Source organism: Mustela putorius, unplaced genomic scaffold, assembly GCF_011764305.1.
Source record: "Mustela putorius furo isolate JIRA1106 unplaced genomic scaffold, ASM1176430v1.1 tig00001584_pilon_pilon_pilon, whole genome shotgun sequence".
Taxonomy (NCBI): Eukaryota; Metazoa; Chordata; class Mammalia; order Carnivora; family Mustelidae; genus Mustela; species Mustela putorius.
The window spans coordinates 1,432,706-1,442,045 of NW_025421806.1; the positions used below are offsets into that span (position 1 = coordinate 1,432,706).

A 9,340-nucleotide genomic window follows, 5' to 3' on the forward strand; every position below is an offset into this window, starting at 1 on the left:
GCACTTGAAAGTAAGTCTGAAGATCCAGTCTAGAGACAGAAGTTCTGCAGTCACCAGCAAATGATTACATATTACTCCTAGGGAGTGTGTAGACTGAAAAGAGCATCATGTGCCAAGTTCTAAGGCCTCTGGCAACTGCGGAAGACAGAAATTTTATGTCATTGTATACAGATACTATAAATCACTCCTGGGGAGTCCCTATGGACAGAAAAGAGCATCATGGATTATGGCCTGGGGACTTCAACTGGAGAAGAGGAGGAGAAGCCCACAAAGGAGACAGAAGAATGACTAGTGAAGTGAGGAAGATCAAAGAGGCCTGGTGTCCAGGCAGTCAAGTGAGGAAAATATTTTATATGATCACAACCAAGAGTCAACTCCTGAGCCTCAGTTTTCTCATCTGTGAAATGGAGATAGTAACAACCATCTACTGCAAAGTGCTGTAGGATTGAGTATTGCAAATAAAGCAGTTAGGCTTGCGCTTGACTGGCATATAGTAAACTCCCAAGCTATGCTAGCTATCGCTATCGTTTCCTCCACTTCAGGGTTGGCTGCCAGAGCCCTCGGCTTCTCCATCCACATAAGTAACAGCATTTCCATGAGTCCTTCTCGGGCCGGGGCGTGAGGTGTCCCTGCTCACTCAGGCCGCAGGTGTGCCTGAGGAGTGGCCTCTGGATCAAATCTGAACCAAGCAACTTCAGCGCCCGTGCAAATCACCCAGGGGCAAATACGTGGTAAATAAAGGTCTTGGAGCCAGAACTCTGCCTCTGTCTCTCACTAGCTGTAGATCTTAGGTAAGCTTCTTAGCCTTCCTGAGCCTTGAACCCTTTATCTGTAAAATAGGAACAACTGCTACCTCCTGGAATTGTGTCTGAGTTCGTGTAAACTGTAAACAAAGCCGGCTGCTCTTCCAAAGGCCAGCGACGGAGTTACTGACGCTCCTTGCCACCCTCCCACCTAAAGCACGTATTATCTTAATGCACTAAGAGAGGCACCCTACACACCCAAAACCCAGCTGGGTGGGCCTCTGAGATGCCCTAGGCTGGGCTGCCGTAGGCTGAGGCTGACAAGCCGAGACTCCGTGCACTTTCCCGCGGCGCGCGGGTGAGCCGCGCCTCCTTGCGGGGCCCCCCACGTTGCTAGAGGAGTCTAGCCCGCCAAGGGGGGGGGGACACCGAACGTCCCACAGAATCCCGCCGCGGCCGTCCCACCTACCCCCCCCCCCCCCACCCCGGTGTCGAAGCCCGTTTCCCATCCCTCTTCCGGACCCAATCAGGCCTACCGAGGCGCCCCGACTGGAACGCCGTCGCGGCCCCCAACCCCTCAAGGCAACGACCAACGGGTTCTCGGAGCCATCGCGCCGTAGGCCCAGGCCCGTACCCCGGCCCTTCAGCACCGCAGGAAGTGGCGGCGCCTCTCGAGGGCAGCCAGCAGGAGGAGGAGGAAGCGGAGGAGGTGCGGCTGGGTAGCAACGCAAGGCAACCCGCGAGGGCGCAGGAGGAGGGCGGTGTGGGAACCGGAGCTCCGCGTCGCCCGCCGCCCTCGGGACGGCTCCGCCCCCTGTAGACCCCTCCCAAGCCCCGCCCGCGCGCCCCAGCCCCGCCCCGGAGGCCCCGCCCTCCCGCCCGTGTCCCGAAAACCCCGCTCCAACCGTCGGCCCCGCCTCCGCCCCCGCCCGCGCCTCGGGCGCACTTCTGGTCGCTGGGCGGCCGCGCTGGCTGGAGTCTCCGAGTTCCGCCGTCTGCCAGCCGGGGCAGCGCTCCCTTTTCGCTTCCCCTGAGGCCCTTCCCCCAAGAGCCGCGGTCGGGCAGCGCCTGGCCGGCGGCCCGCGGGCGGGCCGCCCCTCCCCGCTGTAGCCCACCCGCCTCTTAAAGCGGCGGCGGGAAGATGAGGTTTCGGGAGCCGCTCCTGGGCGGCAGCGCCGCGATGCCGGGCGCGTCCCTGCAGCGGGCCTGTCGCCTGCTCGTGGCCGTCTGCGCGCTGCATCTCGGCGGCACCCTCGTCTACTACCTGGCCGGCCGCGACTTGAGCCGCCTGCCTCAGCTGGTCGGAGTTCCTACACCGCTGCAGGGCGGCTCGAACGGTGCCGCGGCGATCGAGCAGCCCAACGGGGAGCTCCGACCCGGAGGGGCCCCGCCGTTGCCGCCTTCGGACGCTTCCTCCGAGCTGCGCTCGGGTCGCGGCTCCAGCCCAAGCACGGACTCTCATCCGGGCCCCGGCTCCGCGAGCAACTTGACTTCGGCCCCGGTGTCCTTCACCTCAGCGCTCTCGCTGCTCGCATGCCCTGAGGAGTCCCCACTGCTCGGTAAGGACTCGGGGACTTTCCCGAGAATTTCCTCGGCAGGGCCCCCTGGACGTTCGCCCGTGCCCTCTTCCAAGATATCCAGCCTCCCAGTTCCGGATCACCGTCCCTAATCCCAAACATAGGTTCCGGACTGGATGGCGTTGAGAGTGGGAGGGTGGTCCTTTTGGATTCATACTGAAGGCTGAGGTGCGGGTGGTACTAGGAAGCCACGGGCCCCTATGGCCCCAGAACCGGAGAAGGCCTTGGAGACTTCCTTGCTCTGGCCCATGCCTCAAGAAGTTTTGGAGTTTGAGTTTGCTTAGGGCTTGGAGCTGCCTTCGCCCTGCTCACTGATCGGGAGCAAGAGGCGGTTCAGAGTAGCCCACGCCGGTTTGGGAAACTGATGATGAGGCCTCTACTGGGCAAGGAAGTTGACCTTCCAGTTCACATCCAGTTCACGTATCTAGTCTTCCCCTGGAACCACTCTCTCCTGAGTGTGACTTAACTTTTCGTAAGCTTTGTGCAAGTGACTTGTTAACCTCTGGTTTTTCATCAGTTAGATGGAGAAGATAAATGGTACCTCTGTCAGGGTTGTTTTGTAAGATTAGATGAAACAATGTAAACAAATATTTACATTAATGAAGGTAAGCGCTTAATAGATTGTTACCATTGTGTCAAGTTCCTTCTCTGTGTAGATCCCTGCCCTGGGGCCTTCTTACCCTGCTTCCTGTCCCTGTGGGTTCCCCAAACCTAAGTGAACACAGCCCTCCAAAGGATGGATGGTGTTTGTAGGAGTACAGCATATGTACCGTAGGGGCTGGCGGGCTAATAGGTGACCAGTTCACAGAAGCTTAGAGTCTCAGGTGTCTTCGCCCAGCCCAGCTAATCGGAATGGTGGCTACCAGCCTGCTGGGAGTTTAAGAGGGTGGATTTGTGTTCCCTGCTGGCAGAATCCACAGGCAGTCAGGCCCAGGGCAGCCACAGGTTGTTCCCAAGATTATCATACAGGTGGCTGCTCATTTTTAATGCCAGGGCTTAGAGATTGTTGTTCTGAGTGAGGGGCCCTAGCAGGAGGGCATCCTGCCAATAGGAACTCTGTCACCTTCCCGAAAAGCTCTGGCAGAGCAGGCCTTCTACACGCTCTTGCTCAATTTCTCCAATAATTGCTTCAGTATTTTCATGTCAAGTTTGGGAGGAAGCTCTTGGAATTGGTTAGACATGAATTGTGAAAATAAGGGGACTTTTTTTTAAAGCAGAAAATTGAATTCTTTTGGACTTGGCGATTAGTCTGAGAAGCAGACTAGTCTTACAAAATAAATTTTATTTTATAAATTTATTTATAATAATTTATAAATATGAATATTTGCCCTTCTGTTAAGTGTCTGGCCTCAGGCATCTTAGAGAGTTTCTCACAGTCTCTTTCTTGTATTTTAAAATGGGGTTGTTGGTGCTTAACTCACAGGATTATTTTTAGGACTAAATGAGATTGTGTACATTTAAGTAAGTGGCCAATAGGATTCGGGAGTTGAAGTTCTATTTTCTCAGACTCCCGTGGAGATGACTCTGAACAGCAGAGAGAAAAGGGGGAAGAGAGAGCGAAGGCCCCAGAATCCAGAGAGCCAGTTTTCGTCTTTTTGTTTTTAACTGTGGCCTCAGCATTTATACAGGAAAATAAAAAGAGAGAGAATTTAGCAAATTAAAGTGTCCTAAAGTTCATTAGATTGGTATTTGAGGTATAAGATCTTAACAAAGTGTGAGAGCCTGTGGTACCTTTTTTTTTGGTAGTGGCGTTCCTCTCCGTTGGTGACTGGTTACTGGTATTTCTGAGTTGAATTTTGAATTGGCAGTGTGAAGGGACTTCCTGAGAGATAACATTTGGAGGGTGGGGAGAGGCCCTGGGTCTTCTCTAGCTTGGCCACCTTAGTGTGACATGCATGGGACCATGATGTTTGGGCTGCTCTTGTGGAGGTCCCACAAAGTGAAGGTGGATGGTTTTTTCCTCATTTTAATTGAGCTCTTAGGTTTGAGTGGTTGGGTCAGCTCTCTGAATAGGGGCTCCTGGCTGAGAGGGGGCCTTGAGGTATCTGAAAGTCTCTATAGGAGAGTGTGGATGGGGGGAGTTGAGCCCATCTGTTCATCTGGGCAGGTGTCAACCAAAGCCCTTGCGGGGTGGTTTTGAGGTTGATGGGAGAAAGCATCCGTGGGGTTTAGAACTGTGGCCTTTTCACTACTTGCAGTTTCTTTCCACGACTTGGCTCTACTTTCTGGCATCCAGGGGTCTGGGCCAGACACTGTGATAAGCTCCAGTTTGGTACGTGGAGGGTAATGGGCATGCCCTTGCGGGGAGGAGCCAGGCACCAGACTGGGCTATTGATGGGTCATTGTTGGATCATTCGTGTCAGAGTGTTAGGACAGACTTCAGACATACTTGGGCTTGGATCCTGCCTCTGCCTACTGTGTGCCATAAGCAGGTTGTAGTGTGTCAAGCCATTTTTGGCCCTGCCTCAGGATCCCCCATGGGCTAGTGGGAGGCCTTCAGGAGTGGAGGCTGCAGGAAGGAGGTTGGCCTTTCCTGAGTATTTCTCCAAGTTCCCCAGGGGTGTTCTTCCAGAAAGTTCAGGCCTACAGGCAGTGTCCTCTTGGCCTTCAGGCCATGCAGCCTCTAGTCCACATAACATGGACATGAGGCTCACTTTGGCTACCTGAGTGTTTGCCTGAGTTGTAGTCAACCTGGGAGGAGCAGCGGTCTTGCATTTTCTTTTCTTTTTCTGGAACGTTTGTCTCTGCTCAGATTTGGTGGCAGCTCAGCGTGACTTGACTAGTGCTGGTCCTGGCACTGCCAGCCTTGAGAGGGGCTAGGTGGAAGGTGGTTGACCCAACCACTCAAACCTAAGGGCTCAATTAAAATGAAGAAAAAACCATCCACCTTCACTTTGTGGGACCTCCACAAGAGCGGCCCAGGTTGGACGGGTTAGGGGAGGCAGGACTGACCTGGGGGCTCATCTGGGGCCTGGTACAGCTGGTACATCCCCTAAAGGGTGTATGGGGTATGGGGGGCGGTGAGTATAGGACTGCTGAAACCCAGAGGCTTCCTTTGCCTATCTGTGCTTTGAAGAGATACTCTTCATTTGTTCCAGCGAAGGCTCTGATCTAGAAGTGGGCACCAGAGAATCATGAGCACCTGGGCCAGCAAACAGCCACCACAGGTAGCCAGGGTCCTGAGAGAGCACTTGTCCATGAATCAGTTTCCCCCGCTTTTGTGGGGGCTGTCAACCAAGCCTCTGTCATGGTTTGTGCCCTTGGGAAGACAGAGCACTTTCTGGGTCTCTGAGGGCTCTCAGTCTCAGGTGTTTTTTAACACCAGCATGCTGTCCCCTTCTCCCCTTCTCGCATATGCACACATGTGGACATGAGCAGGCTGCCCAGGACAAAATGTACTTTGAGAACATCTGTCCTGGCCTCAGCTTGGGGAAGGGCTCTCTCTCCCCTTTGAGTCTTGGATTCTCATCGCTTTCTGGCTTGGGGTAGAGCCTCATCCTCAGAGTTGGGGAGGGCACGAGGAGCTTCCCTTTGTCCAGGCCTTTAAGCTTTGGGAGATTAGGTAGCTAGGACTTTAAACTAGTTTGTTCTGCTGTTTTTCCTCGGGAAAAGAGTTTATTGGGAAATACAAAGATACACCTTCTTGTCTAACAGTCTGAGACTGAGAAATACCCTCTATGACTATTGGGCTTGCTTCCTTCCATTTAGCCTGATGGTGGCTGGAGTGATTCCTACCTGTTGAAATCTGCCCTAGACGCTGAGCAAGCATGGAGGCCTTCACCTCATGGACCGGGTGAACACTCCTTAGGGTATGGGGAGCAAGAGTCAAATGTGGGATTGGATTTAAATTGCAGCATCTTGGACCCATAGCATCCCAGGATGGGACTGTCTAGTTCCCTGGCCCCATCCATTATTGTGGTGGGGCTAGAATTCGGGTATCCTTCCCAGCCCAGTGCTCTTCCTTGAGGTTATTGTCCAGTAGACACCCAATGCAGAGGCTCAGAGCAGGTTAATATGACCTAGAATTTGGGAGGATCCTTGCTAGGTATATCTGTGTGTCCCCCAGAAAGGTCTCATGTGGCAGCTGTCCTGGACATCCTTGATGGCTAAGGCATCTGGTAACTTCATTCATTTAGTTCCAACAATGTGCCTGTCCTGTGCTGGGCACTAGAACTGTAAGGAGGACGACGGCACAGTGTCTCTTCTTTAAGAGCTCACAGTCCGGGGGCATCTGGGTGGCTCAGTGGGTTAAGCTCTGCCTTCGGCTCAGGTCATGATCTCAGGGTCCTGGGATCAAGCCCCAGTCGGGCTCTCTGCTCAGCAAGGAGCCTGTTCCCACCCCCCCACCCCACCCCCCCCGCCTGCCTCTCTGCCTGCTTGTGATCTCTGTCTGTCAAATAAATAAATAAAACTTAAACAACAACAACAAAAAGAACTCACAGTCCAGGTAGAGGAGGCGTAATTAAACTGTCTTGATGTCAGGTAGGGAAACTAAAATATGTGTGTGTTTAGTCACTCCCTCTATCCATCCCACCTTTTCTTTCTTTCTTCCTTCTTTCTTTCTCTAATTCAGAAACCCAGAGTTGATATCAAAGTTCTTAAGTCCTGGTTTTGGTTGTTCCTCTAATTTCTGAGGCCTCATATGTGTCCCCCAGAACACATATGAGTAATCTGTACCTTGCTGCTTTATAATGACTGTTCTGAGACATCAGCAGCCATATGGTCTTTGGGTAGCAGCAGGGTAGAGATTTCAAGGCTGGGACTAGACTAATTCACGGGTTGGGAACAATGGGACAATTAATGCTCAGGCAGTCCCTGCCTTTCTGTGGATTTCACTCTGGGGATCTTTGGGGACAGGTGTGGAAGGCTCATCCCCTTTGGGCTTAGCTGGGCTCTGGGTGTGTATGAATGCTCTCTGGTCCAGTCATCTTGTGGTCAAGTGAAACCTAGTGATTTCTTCCCTGCTTGCATACCCAGTGCCTCCAGTGCCATCTGCACTATTCAGTGTTCCTGTCTGCTCCTGACAAGAAGCAGAGACTGGAATTCTGCTTGTAATCATATCCACCTGGAAATTCCAGTTATTCTTATCTGGTTAAGTGGTAATCCATTTGTTTTAGGACAAGTGGTCTGCCCTTGCAGCTTAAATCCCTTGGGTCCTGGAAATCCCTTGGGTCCTGGCACTGTGGCTGTGTTATACTTTGCTCTGGCAATGTCCAGGGTGGTCCAGGCAATGAGGTCACTGTAAAGGCCAATCAGCCAGACCCTAACTCCTGGGGGAGTTCACCAGGCATGGGATTGTGAGCATTCCTGGGAGCTGGACTGTGGCTGCAATTGTAAAGGCCCCAGTTGTTTGTGTGTGTGGTGGTGGTGGGGGGGGGTTCCTCTGTGTTTACCTGGGCCTAGGCAGGTCACCAGCTTGGGGAGAAATTGCAGATCCTGTTGTAAAGGTCAGAACATCCAGGTTCGAAGGTCATAGTGGCTTAAGGTCAAGGGATAGGTTTCTTTTTGGAGCTGGTTCTGGGGACGTGGCCTAAAGGGATTTGTCCTTAGAAGGCAGAAGGGCTGAGTCACACACTCAGTGTTTCAGGTTCCACTTTCCAGCCTGGCCTCAGCCCACCCCTTCCCTACACAAATGAAGGCCAGGAGATATATAATTGGCTGTTGCTGAATTCTTTGGCAGTGATTTTAATGTCTGGTCTGGGTGTGTTATGTAGCTGCTTCCCTTTCCCCTGCCACCCCTCCAAAGCCCCTCACAAAGCCTGGAGAGAGAGAAGGAGTCACTTCCCTGGAATGCCGCAGGCTAGGGCTGTGGGTCTTTGCTTTTCTTTGTATTTTTTTCAAGGAAGGTATTCTCTTCCTCTTTTTTTTATAAAAAGTAATGCAGGCTTATTGACAATAAGTTAGAAAGGTAAAAGAGGTAAAAAAGCATGTCTGTATTCCTTTCACCTGGAGAAAACATGTTGCTGTATTTCCTGCTAGTCTTTTTCTTGTATATATTTAAGACTTCAGATGAACAGATAGATTGGTGTAGATAGATAGAGATAACCTGGTAGCTGGCATTTGTCACTTAAGAGTCTTTCTCATGAGCTTTGTCCTACACCTTTAAAAACCCCAAAAGCTGTGTCATTCTGTCAGCTGAATATACTATAACTTTCTTTTATCATTCTGTTATTGTTGAACACACATGCACATGTAGTTTGTGTTTTTTCTTAGTGGCCCTCCAAGATTCAAGCATAAAGCATTGCACTTTCTGGGTTGTTTCATGAGTAGAGTTTTTTAAAAAGGGGAAAAAAGGGTGAATGCTTTTTGAGAAGAGGTTTTGAACCCAGTCTTAAAAAAGATAGACCCATTCAAAATTACAGGTTTACTTCATGCTGGCAGAGGAGTATCATTTATTGCTGAATGAAGGATGTGTCTAGAATTCTGATTAAAAAGGAAACTAGATGCAGGAAGTGCCTGGGGCAGCGGCAGAGGGCCAAGCTGTAGGATGGATACTTGGGATCGGACTGAGCAGAAATCTGTTGTCAACAGAAGTGGTGGGGGTGATGCCCCAGGAGTCTTCTTTCTCAGTAACTTCTCCATTTGTCTCCTTAGCAGCCAAGTCCCTGGGCTATAGGCTTGTGTGGACTGTGGTGCTGCATCTGTGGTGCTGGGGAAACACCAGCTAGCTGATCTGTTGTGCGGTTGACACTATGGACTGTTTCCACAGAGCCGCGTGGGAACATGCTAGCAAATTGGACTGTGAAGCAAACAGTGCAGTGCGCCCACCTCCAGGGGATTCTGAGGTCTGGGGAGAAGCCACGAAATGAGAATCTATAGGTTTCCAGGAATGGCTTTTGAGAGAAGCCTCAGAGAGCTGTAGAGTCCAGTATTAGTCGGGACTTGTTAGGTGGTTTGAGCAATCCAGCTTCAGGCCAGTAGGCCAGGCTCTTCCCAAGGTGTCATTGCACTTTGAAGTTATTCCACTTTGACTGCTCTCACCGGATCTACATTCTCCTCTTCTGAGGGCCACTTGGGCTT

The 9,340-nt window shown here is 51.8% G+C and overlaps 1 protein-coding gene across 1 annotated transcript; it reads left to right on the forward strand.

Moving 5' to 3' along the window:
* The first annotated feature begins 1,641 nt into the window (after positions 1-1,641).
* LOC123394161 (beta-1,4-galactosyltransferase 1-like) lies at positions 1,642-3,614 on the forward strand. Its single transcript, XM_045087912.1, has one exon. The coding sequence runs from the start codon at positions 1,885-1,887 to the stop codon at positions 2,410-2,412; it is 528 nt and encodes a 175-aa protein (XP_044943847.1). The 5' UTR covers positions 1,642-1,884; the 3' UTR covers positions 2,413-3,614.
* The last annotated feature ends 5,726 nt before the right edge of the window (positions 3,615-9,340 follow it).